This window comes from Plectropomus leopardus, chromosome 22 (assembly GCF_026936395.1).
Source record: "Plectropomus leopardus strain MGB_pleo_1.0 chromosome 22, ASM2693639v1, whole genome shotgun sequence".
NCBI classification, from domain to species: domain Eukaryota; kingdom Metazoa; phylum Chordata; class Actinopteri; order Perciformes; family Serranidae; genus Plectropomus; species Plectropomus leopardus.
Genome location: NC_142197.1, coordinates 16,937,629 through 16,958,448, shown reverse-complemented (window position 1 = coordinate 16,958,448; position 20,820 = coordinate 16,937,629). Strand labels below are relative to the sequence as shown.

Here is a 20,820-nt window from a genome sequence, read left to right as displayed (position 1 = left end):
AGTTCCTTCTTGTTAATCATCTTCATGCTTATGATGTGAAATCACACAAACCAATAATATCTCGTGAACTCTGCCTGGAACTGCATGCTTACTGGAGTGGATCATATCATTTTGTGTCACCACTCAAACATGTCAGCAAATTAAAAGGGTTTGCATTATGGATTAGCACTTAAGGAACATCAAATCACAAAGGTTTCACGTGAAACATATATATAATCACTGTGTTTAAGTCTTGATTACGGTGTAAACAAACACTGCAAATTAAGTGCTACAATTTCCTTTTAAGTCCGAGCTTTCAACAGCACCTCATTATTTTTAGGGTTTTCAACACATTAATTTACTTGCGGTGGCCACCTGCGATTAAAACATCTACCCCCACATATTGATTTTATATTTTTGGAGCTGGACCATTCATTAAGAATACTACTGGAATACACACACCATCCTTATTGATTGCACTGCACTCTGGGAGCACAGAGTGTACTCTGTGTACTCTCACAGTGAAAGTGAAACTTAACCATTCATTGCTGTGGGCCTAAAAGTTTGCTTTTACTCCTTCTGCAACAGTTCTGTTTTTATTAATTGATCTTATCTGATCAAAACAAAGGGACACACACAAGATAGCAAAGGGGCGCTTGAGGGGGGACGCCATCCCCCTTGTTAGCAAAATAACCAAAATACGCCCCCCTTGTTAATCTGCCATCCCTCTCCATCCCAAGTCCTGAAAATTAAAAATTTGACAAAGGGTTTCTTTTTAACCAGTGCAGCATTCTTAACACTTATACCAGGAAAGATGCGAGACAACAGTCAGAGAAATAAGAGTCTGAAAAATGTCATTTCATGTGGCGTGTTCTAAAGGTAGAAAAGTAGAGCTTTTAATCAAAAATAGAAGTACTCTAACGTGTTCATTCTTCACACGGGCCATTGTAAACCAGTAAGCCTGATCTTATGTTCAGAGACCGATTATTAGACATGATAGTATGAAGCACAACTATGAGACAAAGCACAAAACACCTTTTGAATGAACATACTCACTCATATCTGAACTGTGAGCACAGAAAATAAAATATGTTACATCAGTTAATGAATCATTATATCATACAAGGTGAAACTTTAACTATGTTAAACATTAGAGGGCTGGAGTGGTGGAAATGCTCCCCCATTAAAACCTACAAATATTCTACTGGCTGTGGTCATGATAACATTTAATAGAAACAATACAAATCAAGCATGACTTGTCTATTTGGCATCTATTGTATCCTGACGTAATCAATGCAGGTGGCCAGGCCGATATAATTATGATCCAACTAACATCCTGTCCACTGTCCAGCTAAATAACATCATTTCCTGCAACAAGAGACATCATTTCCTGTAGTTTGCGCACATCAAAACCCAAGACAAAACCTCCTGCTGCTGCAAAAAGACCCATCTAAGCGCTTTATCTGTGTTTGTGTGTGTGTGTTTCCTGTTTAGGTTTGCCTTCCTAACACAGTCAACTGTCCTTGGGACACCTCTCCATGGAATTTCAAAAATGTCATTATCCTTCCACCTCCATTGTGGAACATTTATAATAGCAGTACTACCATATGCACACATTCAAAAACACAAACACACATGCTCAGAGTAGCTTGCTATTTGTCTGCCCCCCATGGATGCAAACACACGCACAGACAGCTTTCCAACCGACCCAGATCATTGCAACAATAGCAAGTCCATGTCTGTTGTCATGCCAACCCTCCCCCTGACCTTTGACCTCTGTTTTTCAGAACAGGCACCCTGGTTCTTCTAAAGAGAGCAGCAGCGGCTTTAAAAGGGGGCACCCGTACAACCCTGCACAACTTCAACCGCCTCATGATCTGACCCAATAAATCACCGTCTGTGCGTGCGTGTATTGTGTGAGCATGCCGTTGAGACCGTTAAAGTTTACTGGGGGCTCATTTGGGATGAACAACCCTGGATAAGGTTGCAGAAGCTATTTGTAAATCTACAGTATTACTTGGTTTGTGTTAAGTCCTTTCTAGTGAGTAGAAATGTTTCAAAAACAACCATAAAAAGAAAGTCACAAGCATCACAAGTTGTAACAGAACACAGCAGTTTAAAGGTAGCAGACACTGAGTTCTTACTGTTTTTATATTGAGATTTGCATGGATGGAGAAATAGAAGTGAATTGGATAATTTAAGATAAGGTCATAGGCAGAATTTTTTTTTAATTTCATCTTGTGTTATTTTTGTGAAATGCATTTTAAAATCTTACTGGTGGTCAGCTGTGTCGACCACGTTCCATTTCTCTTTGTTAACTCTTTGGTCTAAACTGGTTGTAATTTGGCAAAGCTAACATTAGTTTTGTCATTTAGCTAACATTAGTTAGTTCAGTTACCTACAGGATGCAGCATTTAAACCTGGCAAATATTTACTAAGTGTAAATATCTACTAACAAAAAATCTTTATGTAAGAACTAGTTTCTGTTGTGCAACCTGTTTTAATTTACCGATGCATACTTGTCCAATCAGTAATATATATATATGGGCTGGTGTTAGTGGCACAATGTTTTGCTGTTTGAGGTGTATTGTGTCATTTTTGAAAAATATAATTGAAATTGTTCTAGTTTTCATCTTTATTAAAAAGCATTTTTATCGAATTACCAACCTCTTTTACTCTCGTGGTCGTGACTTCTATTAATGTTAGATTAGTTGTATCACTGAAAACAGTTACTGCCAGCTATGCAATTTACACCCCGCAGTTACTGGGTGTAAATATTAAAGGGACAGTTCACCACCAAAACAAAAATACATATTTTTTCCTTTTACCTGTAGTGCTTTTTATCAATCTGGATTAATGGAGCTATCTGAACAGAGACATTACTGTTGATTTTTTCAAATATAAATATATTTTTTGGCACTTTGAGCTCCACAAGCCGAGTGCCATATAGTTCCATTATATTCAAGACATGTCTACGGCCCATATTCCCAACACTTGGATACTCAAAAAAATCTATATTAATAAATAGCATCACAGGTAAGAGAAAAAAACATGTGTATTTGATCATGGGGTGAACTGTCCCATTTAGTATTTAATCCCAATGAACTTGTTTATGAACACAACTAGGATGTGTTTGAACTTAAACAAAATATCAACCACTAGTAGCTACTTGACCAAAAACTCGCCGTGTACGATGTCTTTTCAAAAGAGAGCATATGAACAGAGAGGTGTCATGTGTTTGCATGACATGAATCTGGAATCCATCACTGTTTGAGAATAGGGCTCTGATCTTCTTTCTAGTCTCTATCTGTGCTATGCAAGAAATGCTACCTACACACAAATGTGTGTGTGTGAGTGCTCCTGAATGAACGGCAGTCACATGTGTGCCTTCATTCATGTCCATACATTCACATGTCAACACATCTGATCTATTGTGAGAACATTACTGCTTTCTGCCATATACATTTCCACTAAGCCCTTCAGCAACTGATGTGGGATTAAATTACCATCAGTCAGTCCGACTTCTGATCATTCAACGCATGAAGAAAAGCTGACCCTGTGTCAGCGCTAGACTCGGCCTCGGGCTAATTTAACGGAATGTGTCACCAGCTTTGCAAATCACTGGTCTGTATTAAGACTGACATTGATGGAACGCGCATATCCCCCTGCTTTACACGCTAATAACACAAGGATACACTCATAATACTGGTGTTATACAAGTGTGTGCTTACTACTTGTACCTGCATGTCACACCAGCAAAGAGGAAGCCTATGGGATCAGTAAAGCTAAATAAATCAGAAGAGTAAACTGCACAGAACAGGAGCGAAGTAGGAAATCTGTTTGGATGTGGACATTAAGCTATCGTTTCTATGGAGAAATCCCTACAAACACCTGACAACCCAACAGACAAACAAAACAAAGATGTCTTCCGTGCCAACAGACTGCACTCGCTCTGCAAATAATACCTGTGGTAGTGAGAGGCCTTGCAGCAATGTTAACAAAGCACTACAAGGTTTAGGCTATTGTCTCTAGCATCATAAAGGCGGTGCTGTTGAACAGGCAGACATACTGCTTAAATTCACCTCAAACAATAGGTACACATGTGACCCTGCAGCTAGCACATTGCAGCATGGAAGCCTGATTCATCACCTTTAATGAAAACGTCCCTGTCAAGGCTACAGAGTACGCTATGGGCTCTTTAGCTGGTCACAAGAAAGAGGCGAACAACCTGTGAAATGTGAGAAGTGTGCATTGTAGGTTAGCGTTAGGCCAAGAAGCAGGGTACAAGTTGCAAAACACAGGTGCTGCTGAAATACGATGCTGCAAGTCTTGGGTCAGGCCAGTGATGCTACAGCTTTCAGCATCGGATACATGAAGAAAGAGATGGAGGGAAAAAAATGTGAATGAAAAGAGGATCGATGTCTTTTGTTAGAAAATAGCATAGCACATGCATACCAGTTTGTATGTTAGCTTTGACAGGTTATGAAATAAAGCTAGAAAAAAGGCAAGAAAATGTATGCAAGCCTTGACTTGACTGGACTACTACATTACATTATTATCAATCGAAGGACTCAGTTTTTGCTGCAGAAATAGAAGACATCGTGGGAATCTATTGGATTTAAATATAATTTGGATTTAAACAGATAAAAACTGTGGACAAACGTCTGATTTGGGGACATTGGGTATGAATCTGATCAACGTACACAATAACTATCATTTAACATTCGCCATACTGTGTCTCTTGTGTATATGTAGGACCTCTTTTTTATTTATGTTTATTTATTTTGATTTTTGTTACTGCTTTTAGAGGCCAGTCTTTTAATGTTATGATTTGTACACTTGCTTATGTGAAACATTTGGTTGAAATAGGAAATAAAATTAAAAAATTATGATGAGTAAGAGACCATGTGAAGGTTTCCAGTCCACTTTTCCTGCTTTTTTTCCCCCACAAAATTCTTAACCTGTTTGGCAAAGGTAATGACTACTTGTTATTGATATCTCACCTTAGCTTGACCTTTGACCTCCTTCCTAACCTGCTCAGAATTGTATTCACACATGATCAGACCTCTTTTCTGAACTTAAAATAGACCTTTTTCCTTCCTTAATTAGTTAGTTTTTTTCAATGAATTTATTCTTGTAATGTTTTTTTATTTATTTCCTCATTAATTTGGGAATGGTTCTTCTAACAAAAAGAGCAACTATATTTAGACAAATCCCTGTGCCAGTACTATTTCATCACTCTCAGAGTTTTTATTTAGTCCCATCACCTTACCCATTTCATATGGAGCATAGGACCCTGGAGACATAGGAATGAATCCCTTCAACTCACCAAACTTTAATAAATTGCATCTTCTATTTCAGTAAACCACTGACCAGATTTCTAATTACATTTGAGAGAGAATGCCAAAATGCCAGCAGACAAATCTCTGAAAAAACAACACAAACACACAAAGAAACAACTCAATCTATAGGATCTATAGCACAAGTGTTATCTTATTTCCTGTTCGCTTCAATGTTTTAAGAACAATGCCCACAGGCTCTGGAAGTTTGTTGGAAATTAACACCAGCAATTGACTGCATTGTAAGCCCTTCTAATATAATATTACAACTGAAGTGGATACATGAGCTAGTTTGTGAAATAATCGCTGTCTCTCTGAGATTGGACTTCATTAAGAGGCAAAAAGACCAGCGTGGGAACGTTGAGAAAAACAACTTTTGACACTGTGGATGAAACAAATGGGGCTGTCTTACAGTAAAAAAGACATCTGGCGATTAAGATTCAGTTGAGATTGTACAATTATAAGAGAAGAAAAATACAAGCATACTTAGTAGTAAGCTATCTTGTGGGAAATACAGTTGATGAACTTTTGACCCTTGAAGCCAAAGCCAGGCCCCTGCACTTCTTTCAAAAAAGCCTCTCTATAATTCAGTGACAAAGGCTAAAGCAAAGGGGTGAGCCGGTGTCAGAGTTAACGTCATTAGTCAAACCTGCACCCTTAAGATAATCTCCAAAATCAGCAGTCAAGGTCAACTGCCTTTGTAGCCTCAAAGAAAGCAAGATTTCATACTTCACTCCCACAACACAACTTCACAACTTATCAGTTGTCAACACCGGCTCATTATGATTTCCATGAGCTGCCCCTTTTAGGGGGATAAAATTCAATATTTAAATAGATTTTTCTATGTTACAACCCTCCAAAGGAAAGAAAACTTGGGTCAACATCCATGTTTTACCCTCATGTCACTCTTTCAAGTGCTGAAAAGAACATTTCCAGTGAAGGAGGAGCAGTGGTCGGCTGGGTGAAAAAGTTCCTTACCTTGTTGTAGTAATGGAGCTGGACCGAGTGCCACTGGCCGTCACTGACTCCGCCTGAGATGTAGGGAGACACTGTGGTCTTTGTCTCACCTGGGTGAAATAGATTTAATAGTTAAGAACAATTGCTGTTTATATTTGCTGCATAGTTTCAGTTTAAGATCTTGACATTAATCATTTAAAGCAAGAGCATGTGACTTTTTCAATGAGTGGATGAGGAACACAAGCAGGAAACAACAAACATGTTTCCATTTAATTTGGGATACAACCATCGCCATGTTTAGCTGATCTCGAAAAACAGATATCTGCATTTAGATGCAGAATCTGTGTAAGCAATGGGAGAATGTTTTGGTATTGGAAGTGTTCTGGTTTCTGTTTGGGCTCGAAGTAGCTTTGATGATCAGGTCTGAGCGGTCTTTGGTTGCATGTAAGTAAACAATCCATGTTGAGAGCAAAAGAGGCAGAATGCACTGACCGAAATGCGATCTTGAAAACCATCAGCTATCTTTTAAAGGTAAGGTAGCTTCATGTGCAGATATATGTTTATAGATATTAATAATTGTCTGGACTAAGCCCCAAGGAAGACCGCCAGTCTTTGAAGCCAATTTGTGTGTTTGTTTGTTGAAATTACAACTTCAGGTTGTATGGTTAAAGTAAACTCCGTATCCAGTTCTCTGTATACATCTATAGTCTGGACAGGACTCTAGTGTCTAATTGAACTGTAAACAATGTGCGGTGCACAGAAGAGGACGTTTTGGCCCATATATCCGCTGGCTACACTGAATCTTCCGAAATACTGGTCGTTGCCCCCTAACTGATAGCTGATAAGCTGTAAAACTGGGAGAAGTAGAGAAAAGTCATAAAGTCAGCAAACAGACTTAATATCCATTGAACATTAGCTAATGTTTGCTGACATTTTCTCCTGCTCATAGCACACCAACTAAGGCAGCAGCAACTAAACCAGCGAGTGTACTGTATTTAGCAAGGGTGCATGCTGTACTTATAAAGTCAACTTTTCATGTATGGAGCTGTGTTTTTAATGTTGTTTTCAGAAGTTAAATTGTCGCACTTTTAATGCACTGAATGAAAAGACGAATTCTCACAGACATTTCTACTTCATTCAACATATTCCAGGTTTTTGATAATTTAGCCTTAGAGGAAGACTGTGTGGCCTTACTTGACATACACACACACGCTTCCACACACACCATAATCATTAATCAACTGGGAAAGCCAGTATAGTCTGTAGTATCAATGGTTCTCAGTGAGAAGATTGTGCAGTACAATGCCTCCAGATTTACTGAGGGTTTGCTCTGTTTGTCAAAGGCAGGAGCAGCCTGGGCAGGAATCTACTGCTCTGGAAATCAGTAAACAGTACAGCAACACCGACAAGTTGTGTGTGTGTGTGTATGTGTGTGTGTATCAGTGAGAGGGTTAATAAGTGATGGCTTGGTTTTCTGTCTGTGCATGTGAGAAACAGAAAGAGAGCAAAGCATGTGTAGGTGATTGCATGTCCTACTTTGTTCATGTGTTTACTGTACTACATAAAAATAGAAAAACACTTCAAGAGAACTACTGCAAAGAAATCAAAGACGTTTCGCCTACCCTTCTCATTAGCCATGAGTCATGATTCTGAGTATTTAATTTGATGAGTCATGCATTCAACATTTAGTCATATTTCAAATTTGGAGTGGGGCACAAGAGCTTGGCTCGGCTCCTAAACAGGCTTCACCCAACATAATCATATTGAACTGGATTCCTCCCTGTATGGTACCATGGGAAAGTAGACTGACTTTGAAAACAACAGTCACCAGCCCAAAGAGTATGCGTTTGATCTGCAATCCAACAGTTAACAGTTTGAACAATGGTTCTGGGTGTGTGAGTTTGATTCAGTAGCGGAAAATAACAACGTGCATTTACTAGTACTGTACTGTGCTTAAGTACAGTTCTGAGGTACTTCGACTTTACTTGAGAATTTCCATTTTCTGCTACTTTATACGTTACATCTACATCTACTTTATCCATTACAATTCAGAATTCAACATTGTGCTTTTAACTCTATGACATTTAGGAGGGGTAAGGGGGTAATTAATGAGCCAGCAGTGATTCAAACAATGCTTGATTATCAAAAAAAATAAAAATAAATAAATAGCCACAAGAGGATTCCTCGGACCAACCTATAGGAGTCCAGTCTAACTATTTTTAAATCAATTATGTTTATTTATTCGCTGGCCCCTGGCCTTCTGTCATTTTGCAGAAGTGGCAGGTGGAGTATCCCTGGTATAGAGTTATTATATGTACCCCTTTACTATCTGCAACATTGAGGTGATGTGCATATGAATGCATCAACAATCATCATCTAATACTCTAATATACACTACTATGAAACTGGTCATTCTGCTGGAGGAGTACTTTTACTTTTAGCACTTAAAGTATATTTTGATGCAAATATGTTTGTACTTTTACTTTGGTAAAATTCTGAATGCATGACTCTAGTAGACTCTATCTACTAGTATCTCCTGGAGAGGTTTTGATACTTTTACTTCAGTCAAAGGTCTCAGTACTTCATCCACCACTGGTTTGATTGCACATGAACTTCATGTGTGTAAGCGTACATGGGCTTTTGCATATTTATGTGTATACACAAAAACACACACAAACACACACACCAAAAAAAAAGCGCATCTTGATAAGATTCATTTAGCCGCTCTTTGTGAAAGTCACTTAAGATAAAGTGCACTTACACCTTTGGTAATCTACTTAAAGTGTAGCTGATAATAACAACAAAAGCTTTAAGCGGTCACCACACACCCACACACACACACACACACACACACAAACACACACACACACACACACACACACACACACACACACACACACACACACACACACACACACACACACACACACACACACACACACACACACACATTATGGTGCCTAACCTCCAGAGAAGGTGAGCTGAATCTGCTCGTCAATGATCTCCAGAGCGATGAAGTCATGTTTTTCATTGAATCTGCCGTTGTAAAGAAGCAGAGCATTTCTCTCTCTCGTAGCAAACCTGCAGAGACAGACGGGATTTAAGATTCTTTTTTAAACCAAAAATGGAGATCAAGTATGTGGTAGCTACAAAACAGTGTTGCATTTTGCTCATTAAAGGATTTGTTTATCCAATATAAAAGTACAAAATGAAAAAACAAAACAATGGATATTTAGATTTGTCCCACACAAAGAGTTGAGTGGATTCCAACTGTTTTCCCCTGCTCTCGCTCATGTTTCCTGTCACATTTCTAAGCACCTATCCAACTCAAACAGACCGGGACTGAACGGGTGACGGCCTTGCAGATAGCTTTACGATGAAAGGAGCGAGGAGCTCTTGAGGAAAAGTCACTTGGAAAGGAAAGGCAGGAAGTGTAAAACCTGGTGGGCTGCAGAAAGGAAACAGTTCATCTGCCTTAGATGATGCATGAACGGGCCCACGTGTGAGTGAGGGAGAAAGACCCGGTAAATACCTACTCATGAGTGTGTTCCACAAGGGTGCAAAGTTCACATGTGTAGCTGTTTGTGTGTGTGTGAGGAGTGTAAGGTGAGGGCAGAGGAGTCAGCCGGCAGATGCCTATGAGGCCGGCAGGACAGGAAGTCAGGATGGCTGTAGCCAAACACTGATAAGAGAAACTCATCACACAGCCTTTCCTGTTTTCACCGCACTGCAAACCTTTCTCACCGCCACCCCGTCAACAAACTTGTATTAAAAAACTCATTTTACCTTTTACGAAATGTGATAAAAAATTCTCTACATAATATTTGCTATGTGGCAAACTTGCTGAGCAAGAGTTGTTTTCCTCCAGCAGATTCACAGCACACCTCTTAACGCTGCACGTTCAGATGGAGTGTGTGTCTTCTGTATGGGGAGGAGGGAACCGGGACACAATGGAAAAGTGTGTACATGTCTCGGCACGCCCCGGTTGACACACTTTGGCTCATTGAATACAACTGTATTTATTTGTGCAGCTCCACACACTGCCGAAATTACCGTTCACTACACACACTGCTACAAGTATAACAGACATGTACTGCTGCTACGCTGTGAAGAGTAGTGGAATGTAACTAAGTACATTTACTTAAGTGCTGATTCAAAGTACTTTTACTTTACTTGGGTATTTCTATTATATGTAACTTTATATAATTCTACTCCATTACATCTCAGAGGCAAATATTGCACTTTTTACTCTTTTACTTTTAACGTTTGTCTTCCTGTCCAGTGAAAGCCATGTACTTACTTTTACTTAAATAAGGTTTTAAATGTAGGATTTTACTTACTAGTGGAGTATTTTTGCAGTATGCTATAAGTCCTTTTACCTAAGTAAAGGGTCTGAATACTTTTTAAAGGTTATCCAGATAGTTTGACAGACAATCCAATAATACTTAACATCTTTAGAAAACCTTTTAGAATACATTTTAAAAGGAAATGTATAGCCTGAATTTGGCGGCACATGACACATATTTTGTATAAATAGTACACTCTATTTAAGAGAATTTTTAAGAGTGATACTCTGCATTTAAAGAGTTTGGAAAGTGTTTTCTTTTTTGTTAGCCTTTCGAAAAGACTTAGCAACAGTTAGCTACAGCCTGAAATACTGACAGTCAATGTCCAGACATGAAAAGACTGCTTTTATCTACTTCAGGCTGAAATTGAGGACAAATTCTTTCAAAATTACTATCTGGAGTGGTAAATCTGCCACTGCTATCACTGTAAATATGTGCCGTACAAGAACTGAATTCTTGAGGGGCAGCAATAGTAACTAAGGTGGAGGAGGCTTAGCAATGGTCGGTAACCTTTTTATTGATTTGAATGTCATCCACACAGATATATATGAGAGAAATGGATGGGTGGCACTGTGTTAATTGGTAAACAAAAGACAGCAAAAGAAGGAATTAAGAAAAGAAAGAAGAGAGGAAGGAAGGAAGAGTACTCACGTGAAGGAGACGGTGAAGTGGAACCTTTGCCGCAGGCCTCTGAAGGTGATGAAGGACTGTCCAGGGAAGCTGCGGGTGGTCATCTCACAGTAGGGTTTCTCGAACTCCCCTGGTGGACACTGGCACATGAAACCGCCCGCAAGGCGGTTGACACACTTGCCGCCATTCTTACACACCCCAGGTACACAGCGACCTGATGATGCATTCAGCTCACAGTGCTCGCCTGCGAGAAGAGAGGGAAATCCATTTAACATAAGCTCCCAGCTGCGTTGCATTGGTCATTTCTGTTTTTACTGGGGTTGACATCTTCACTTTCGCTTTGGTTTGAACAGGTGATGTCTTCACGCTCTGTCTGTTACACAGCACTGTGTTGTGTTGAGATATGAAGTGTGCAATGTGAATGATTAATCACCCGTTATCACATCATCTCATCAATTTATGATCATTTTATCTTTTCAGCGAAGCATGTTGTCCACCGTTGACTGAAATACAGACGCATCACCTGCTTGGAATCCAGCTGTTTTAACAAGATGTCTTTGATCACAAGCCTAGCGCACTTAAACGACAATGTTAACATTATCTTGATCAGGCCTCTTTTAAAATGCCAATTTAAGAAAAGCCTATCTCCATTTAAGTATTAACAATAATGACAAAGCTCAGTTTATAGGCCTTTTCTGGGAAGCTTATAGCCACAGTGTGATTTGGCCATATTTGGAGAAAAAAGAGAGGATGGGAAATAAAGAGAAGTAAGGAGCATGAAAAGGGAGTGACAAGGCTAAAAAGAAAGAAAAAAAGAACTTAACTTTGACAGGCTACTGAAAACAGTGACGGGGTAAAACAAAGAACACACAGGTCATGTTGTAGGTGCCGAATAACACATATATTTATAAAAATAAATAAAAAAAAACATTTTTTTACATTTGAAGTTTAAGTCCTTCTTAGGGTTACTCTAGCTTGGGCTTTATAAAGTTACAGGAAACATTAATTCTTATATGAGCACACGACATTCCTACTATTCATTCAGATTGCGTGTTTGATTGCGTGATTGCGAGTTTCCAAAAAGATGCATCCGATGACTGACTGCCAAACCAACCAGACAAAACAAGTAGACTTCAGACTGTCTCTATGAGGTCTTGTGTACCCTGTTTATTATATAATCTAATTCAGCTAATAACTGTAGTGGGAAATTCCTCCTAAATGACCATGTGGCTCGAGCTCCGTTTCCTGGCTCGGCTGATGTAAATTCCTCCACTAATACACCTGGAATATTATTTGTGATGGGTGCCTCTGTGTCCCATGCAGTGTTGTGTGTCAACCTGCTGTCCAGACAAGATCTCTCCACCCAGGACACACACAGACCCCCAACACCACAGCCTGGAACCAGCTAATGGCCCTTCTCTCTGCAGCATAATCCTTTTTTTCCGAGGAGGAATTATAAGGATCTATTTCCCTGTAATGTAAGAAACCCAAGGAGGACAGATCGGGCCCCCTTGTCATCAGCCCCATAATGGCCCCTGATGGGCCCTGACTATCTGGAGTTGAACTGTGACCTTCAAAGAGGGGACACGGGAGATGTAGGTAAGAAAAATATGATGGATGAGTGGAGAGGATGGACATGGGGAGCAGGAGGCGAGAGAGGGCGAGTGAGTGACAAAGAGAGGTATAATCAGGTAATTACATCAGATAAGATAGAGGAGGAGGAGAGGAGAGGCAGAGTGTTGGGAGAGACAGAAGAGAGGAGGGATGACGGCTGTCAGAGGCCCTTCAGGCTCTATTAGGGAGAGACAGAGACGCAGAGACAGTCAGGTATCAGATGTACAATGGGGGAAGTATGGGAGGAAGATCACTGACATCGGGAAATATTTCAGAAAGTGATTTCAATGGGAATGATGAAAGCTTCTGCGGCTCATCCACCATGTGAATGCTTTGCAGAGTGAGTTTAAGTGCCAGCTTCCAGGCAGCGTTTAGAGTCATTTTTCCGTTTTTTTAATAAATCAGTGTAAATGCCTGCTTTTATCTTAAAGGTCCTCCAAAGAGTTTTGATGTAAACACACAGTTATGGTCATGTTTTTGCCACATCTTATTGTATGTGCCCTCACCCTCAACCTTAACCCTTTAAAACCTGGATTGACATTAGTTTTTTTTGTGCTGTGTTCAGGCACCTTTTACAAGCTGTTTTTTTTCTTGTTTGTTTGTACTTTTTTTGCTTGTTTTAGCTTATTTTTAATTTTCTTATGACTTTTTACTAATTTATGGGCTGCATTTTGTTAAGTTGCCAATTGCCCTTTCTCTTTCCTTTTCAGTTAATACAAATTTGCTCATTCAAACCCATGGCCCTGTGTTGAATGTCATCCCCCTTTCTCTCCCTTGTCTAACACAGCTTTCCTTTCAAAAAAGGCAAAAATGACCATGAAGAAAAAAAGAAAAAAAATTATTTGCAGTGCATTTTTTTCTAAACTTGTATTGTTTAATCAATGCTTGCTGGTTAACAGGCCCTTTTCTTTCCTTCTACCTCTGATCTGTTGAGTCTTGAATCTATCTTCATCTTGGCTTACTCATTTATGAAGATTATCTGAGAATTTGTTTACTTGCCAGTACTTTTTTACTCATCCCAGAAACCTGTTTCCTGATATCTTTTTCCTCTAGAAAAAGGGAGGTAAACAGCAGACACAGGTACAATTACTTTTAAGCAACACAGGAACAATATAGATTGCAGGGCGCCAAATTTTAATGAGTTCTACTAGAAATGGAGATTTAGCCTTCACACGGTGCTCATATTTCACAATATTGAGACTATTCTTAGTTTTAGAACAAAACTGTTATTGAAGCTAATGTTGTTTTGGGGAATGGGATGTGGTTTGACCAGTACAGTCAGAATTCTGCACATGTCTACAGCAATAAATCTGCTGTACGTATGTAGGTGTGCTTGTGTGTGTGTGTGTGTGTGTGTGTGTACAGATGACTATACCTACAGTATGACAAAGCATGTATTTGCTTCCTGCACTGGGGTCGACCTCAAACTACAACAATAGGTGCTGAGAGCTTTTACAACCTGTTTGTGCGGTTTGGCAATTTTGTACCAAATCCTTTTTAGGAAAGAATATGAGCCCTTCTAGATACTTCTAAAAGAGTCTGTGGTGGCTTAAATACACAGTCTATTATCACATAAGTGTCATTTGTATTATGCTCTGTATAGTTTAGTTAAGATATTTTTTTCAATAATCAAAAACACTGTAAAAATAATACAAATAAATAGCAGTAATTGATTCTTTTACTTTGATAGTCTTTATCCATCTCTCTAATGAGAAACAAGCAACAAAAACAAAGACAAAAAGTTACCTGTGTCAAAAGATCCTAAAAGTTTACACCAACCTCAAATGTAGATTTGAAGGAATACTGTTAAAAAATATATTAGTCTTTAGTTGCAGAACAAATCTTGCCAGTGGTCGCGCAGCATAGGGCTACTAGCAGGATCTATGTGCTATAAACTGCAAAAACTGTCCATCATAACTAGTCAGTCATTCTGCAAATTGGGTCTGAGTAGAAAGATTGAAGACTAAGATCACCTATTTTGACTTGTTTTTAAAAGAAAAATAGTTAATTTTTCATTTTTTCCCATGTAGACAACTCACCCGTGAAGTCTTCCAGGCACTCGCAGGTGTACCCTCCCTCTCTGCTGCGGCATTTCCCGTTGTTCATGCAGGGTCCTGAGTAGCAGAGGTCGATCTCAGTCTCGCAGTAATCTCCAGTGAAACCGAGTGGACAGCGGCAGCGCAGTCCGTTGATTGGATGAATGGGCCGAAACAGAACCATGTCAGAGGCGATGAAGGGAGGGGAGCTGTCGAACTTCAACACCGATACACACTTCATGTAGTTCTCGCAGGGCTCACGCAGGCAGATGTTATCATCAAATGGCAACACCTAAACAGAAGAAGAAATCTCAGCCTTAAAGTGCGAGAGCAGTTTTTGCAAAAATCACTTATTTGCACTTGTGTGAATGTGTATATGTGCTTATGTGTTACCTCCTGAGAGGAAATCTGCCTGAGCAGAGTCCTGTTGAGATAGATCTTCTCCTGCAGCTCCTCAGAAGGGAAAAAGCTTCCTTTACCCGGGGTGCCACCAGGTTGCAGAGCTGAAAATGTCACATTGAGGATGGAGCCTTGCACGTCAGTGTCGTTTTGAATGTTGAACACAAATACTGCTTCCCGTTTGGTGGAGAGCACAGCTGCCACGCCCTCCAGGAAGAAGTTGAGCAGTGGAGAGAGGAAGCGCTCCTGGGACATGTTTTCCAAGCGCACAGTGATGCTGTTGGTCAACATTTCATCAGTGATGATGGTGACACGCAGCGTGCAGCGGGACACAACACTGTGGATACCATCTGGAAGGCAGAGAGAGCAGATATTTTACTGTTTACATATTTACTGAAAGCTCCAAATGGCAGAAATGAGTAACAAAGCAACAAGTTGACAGTAAACAGATTTTACATTTGCAAGTTCAATATCAAGGTGTCATTTAAACTGACAGCAGCAAACTGTAGTCTGATAGATAAATACAATCGTGCAGAGACAGGCAAAATGCTTCATATGATAGAGACAGGAGGCCAAGTGTGTCCTTTAACATGAGGCCAGGTTTCAGCAAGGTGAGTGCTTTCTGTGATACAGTACATGTCAACAAAACAGAAAAGCAAATACCAAATAACACTTGACAGCCAACAGTGTTTCCGAAGGTTGCACACAAAAGTCAAATAATTATGAAATGTCCGTTACAAAGTTTATCTAAAAGAAAACAAACCATGAATCACACAAAATCAGCCAATTGTATTAGTGTGTGTATATATATGCATATGTATATAGATAGTACAACAATCACATTTGTTTTGACACAAATTTGTCACATTTGTGGAGATTTATTTTTAATAATTAGTGTGCAAAAATAAAAAAAGTGCCAGTGGAGGATCACCCTCAACCACAGAAAGAGGACCTATGCCCCTAATGTCCTAAAACCCGAGAAAAGTCCTTAAATCCAAGAAACATCCTAAAATCCTAGAAACATCAAAACATCTGAAAAACATCCTAAAATCCCACATACATCCTATAATCCAAGAGACATATATGGGGCTGTGGCAAATGGCCCTCTCATTTAGTAAAAGTGGCCCCAAGCAAACCAAGCTGAGAAACATGCACTTACTCTAGAATTTAGTAGGGTCTCGGACATTTTCTGTGTACAACTTCAAACCAGTACTATTTGGACTCAGTCCTATCTCTTCTGTCCTATCTACACTGCAGCTTAACAGCTTGACTTGCGTACTTTGTAACACTTTTGCTGCTAGATTGAATTAAGTATCTGAGAGTCGGAGTAGATTCTGGCTGATTCAAGCCCCGGCTGGGAGTAATTGGATCAGTCTAGGATTTCTGCCCCCTGGGGAGAGCTGGGTCTGGTCTCATACCTACTTCTGGCACAACTGTAAGCTCTGGTGCCTATGGAGGGAAACAGAAGGCTATAGGCTGCAGAGGGCACGGACTGGGTGAAATACAGTTGACAACAGGTGGTGAGGCCAGATGAAATTCGTAGGGGGGATAATACTGTTGATGCCGGGCAGGGAGATGGGTCGGATTGCGCAGCTTTGCCGCACCATACTGAGCTCATGAGTGTGTCATGTGTGTGTGTTTCCAAGTGTGTATGTGGGTTTAGGGGTGAAAGAGTCATGGTGAGGTTCGGTCACAGGTGCCCTGTCACTCTCAGACATAGATGAGGTCATTTCTCAGGACCCTAAACTCTCCTCATACACACACACACACACACAGTCAATCAGAGCAGGGTGTGGACAGGCTGGCTCATCAGGCTAGTCTCAAGCTAACTGCTAACCAGACTGGAGGTCAACTCCAACTGCACTAGGACGAATAACTCACAATGGGAAGCAACATGAGGGTCAATTCGTTCAGTGCAGTCGTGCAACTGCTGGTTGGCGTCTGTAGTGGACATAAATCACAGTGCATGGGTGGCAACAGAGCGACAAAAAAGCACACACACCAATGCAGACACACATTAACAAGTCACTCCGCAGGACAGTGACATTAAGCAGCAGCTGTTGTGAATCGGGCTGCTGTAATGTGCTGGAATGGAGGCGCTCATTCAACACAGTGCTGAGTATCTGTCTGCTACTGTGTGTTTATTTCTCTCCACACCTGTCTCTCTCTGTAGGTCAGGGAAAACACTGTGATCCCACTTGCTGCCAGCGATCCATCAGCTGACAGTTTACACACAATCGAACACACATATCTTGCACGGCAGAGAAATGCACACTGACATGATGCTGTGTATGCAATCATAATTCGGGGAATAAAATTCTACTTAAGCAGCTCGTGCTGTTCTGTTAAAGCTCCAGTGTGTAAGATTTAAGGAGATTTAGTGGCAGCTATCGGCGAGGATTGTGGATCATAACCAGCTGAAACTTGTCCTGCTTAGAACTCCATCAGTGTGCATTGATCTGGAGGTTTTTACCAGGAGTCAAATCATCCTCCAAAACAAATCAACAAGTAAGTTTCACATTACAAATCAGTGTTTCAATTATAATGTTTTGCAAGTCAGAGATGGCCACTAGCCTAGTACCTGTTAATGTGTGTTCACCTTTTCTTTCTGACATCTTAAGATATGTGTCTTAAGTGTTCAGGAGGTTTTTACCCAGAGCCAAATTATCCACAGAGGTTTCCTCATCTCCAAAACAAACAGACACAGTGATTTAAGCTGGTAAAAACATTAATTAAAGCAGTTTATTATTAAAAATGTGTGTCTTCAAATGCTGTTTGGCTCTTAGCACAGGGTCTCCTAACTACAGTTTTGCTTGTCTGTTCTGGGCTACTGTCATGGCTATGCAACATTGCAACCTCTGTAGATGAAGATCTGCCCCCTATGTAGACATGAATGACTCATTCTAGATAATGAAAACAAAGCTGTTGTTAGTTACAGGTAATTATACACTAAAGAACACATACTTAATATATATATTTATCCCATATCTGCTATTATGTCTCCTTAATTCTTACACACTGGACCTTTAAGTCTCTTGCTTTGTCTTACCTTAAGACATAAACACTCAATGCCAAGTCCAAAAACACAACAGTTCAAAAGTCAAATCAAATATGTCTGAAACCAAGTAGGACCTGACAAAATCTGTTACCACACACTCACCCTTTCATTCACATTTATACATTCTTGTTTCACACCAAAGTGCAAAAACTACACACTGACAGTAATAATCAGCGTAAGGCTTTTACAAAATGATTGACACGGGCCTTCATCACCTATTCTACACATAAGCCCAGCTATTTCGTGACTAAGTAAACTGTAGCAGATTAGCACTCCGATACAGTCAGCGCTCAGAGAATTAATAGCTTCTCAGAGCAGAGTGGATTTGCACTGTAGGGACAGAGTGACTGACAGAAGAAGGTGGAGGGGAAAACTCCAGTGTGAAAAATCAAGGAAAGCAATGACACCACAGAGCACACTGCAGGAGTGTAACCAATGACGACCATGACGGAGAAGATGACAGGATTACGAAGAGATGTAAATTTATGGGGCAGAAAAAACATAGGTCTAATAAATTCGATTGAGATTGCAATGGCTAAGCACCAAATAAAATCACATCAGAAGTGTGACATGTCAACTTTTAAAATACAGCCAGACGAAGGCAATATCTTTTCCCTTTCTTAAAAAACACCTTTTTACCAAGAAATAATATTTTAGACTTTTCCAAGATAGTTGTTTGTTTCCTTTCTCTTTTCCCAACCCACACTATTTATAGAGCTCACCAGCTGCTAGTATAGGATCACACACACATGCAGAGGATGGGCTGAACCCTGGAAAGGGTGTGTCGTGCACAAAAAAAAATTCTATGTGTGTAATATGCCATCACACACACACACACACACACATATAGGTACCCACCAACAGACGTGCACAAACAGACACACAGGTTTAACAGGATTTAATACTACTGAGAGTTTTTTAATAGATGACCCTCCATATGAAAACAAGCATCAAAGCTGCTGTGTAATCTCAACACTTTTGAAGTTTCACGGGTGAATTATTATTTAACTGCACACACACCGTTATCTCTTTTAGCTGGCATCTTTACAAGTGTTCAAACACTCATTGGACAGTAAAGATCAGCAGTGTGTTTACAGCACATTATTGTTTGGTAGTGCACCTTTATAGCCTTACAGCTGTGATAAATATGCCTCTGATGATTATGATGTGCCAGACATGAATTGGAATCAGTTCATTCGGTAGTTTGTATTTAGTGAATTGTAGATGTATCAAAAGAGCCCTGCAATGTAGGTGGGGAGGGCTGCAGAGGCGATAAGAGCTGTTAATGACCTGTGAAGCAAGCCGCATAAAGAATACACTTGTGTTTGTGTATGAGGACAAATGTCCACACACTCGTGCACACACACAGAAAGCTAGTAAATTTGTCTATCAACAGTAAGTGTGATCCCCTGACCACATAGTTTTGTCCACCACACACACACACACACACACACACACACACACACACACACACACACACACACACACACACACACACACACACACACACACACACACACACACGCACAAACACACACTTACAAGAACCACAGACAGAGGTCTCTGTGGTTTGTGCTCGTCGTAACCACCCTAAATTGTTGACACACATTCCCTCCAGCTGTCACTGTGAGGGACAACCACACATAGCCCTTGGTGACAAACACACACACACACACATACACACACAGTACAGTTTATGCCGTATAATAAAGGAAGGTGTGGACCCCAGTCATATGACCTAGTGCCCTTGGTGGTGCATGACTTTACCACCAAGGGCTGGTTACTTGAAAATACTTGATACCTGTCCCCTGAATCAGTGAATGTTAATTAATACTTTAAAAAAAAAAAAATCTTTAATACGTAAAAACATGTAACAACATCCAATATCACTTTAAAGGTTGAACAGCTGTATGGGAAATATCTTACAAACTTGTGAAGAAAAAGTTATGGACATTTTTCCAATATGACATGAGATAAATACACCGAGACAGCACAGAAATACACAAACTATATTTCGTGTGGTACTGGTTAATCATGCTATATGGAATTGTAATGTCACTTCTTTTTTATGAGGGTGCTCAGTCGCACTTCTTTAAACAGACTTGCTTTAACATTTGAATACAAATTCATGATTTTTTAAAATTTATTATCATGTTACTTATTTGTTAAAATGGCATTATATGAGGTGAAAAGAGCACAATGACTTTTGGACTCAAGACTCAAAGTTTAGGACTTGGGACTTGAGACTTACTTGTGACTAACAAAACAATGAACTCTGAAAGGAAGTTTAAGGATTTCTAAAACTTCTTTTGATATATCAGTTTATTTTCGGAATAATAGCCTTATTTTGGAAGACACTAGGAGGAGCTAACATTTTAAATAATGACACTATTAGCAAACATATTATGTCATCTTAAAAAATAATATTGACGATGCAATTATCCATATCTCTGAAAACACAG

The 20,820-nt window shown here is 39.8% G+C and overlaps 1 protein-coding gene across 4 annotated transcripts in view; it reads right to left on the bottom strand.

Annotated features, from left to right (window-relative positions):
- celsr1a (cadherin EGF LAG seven-pass G-type receptor 1a) overlaps window positions 1-20,820 on the bottom strand; it is a 108,744-nt gene that overhangs the window by 49,157 nt on the left and 38,767 nt on the right. For all 4 annotated transcript variants that reach the window (XM_042511006.2, XM_088072600.1, XM_088072601.1 and 1 more), the window contains exons 2-6: window positions 15,295-15,650; window positions 14,905-15,193; window positions 11,273-11,495; window positions 9,241-9,356; window positions 6,297-6,385 (exon numbers count right to left, since the gene is read on the bottom strand). In XM_042511006.2, coding sequence (XP_042366940.2) covers window positions 6,297-6,385; window positions 9,241-9,356; window positions 11,273-11,495; window positions 14,905-15,193; window positions 15,295-15,650 — 1,073 coding nt within the window. The remainder of the gene's footprint in view (window positions 1-6,296; window positions 6,386-9,240; window positions 9,357-11,272; window positions 11,496-14,904; window positions 15,194-15,294; window positions 15,651-20,820) is intronic.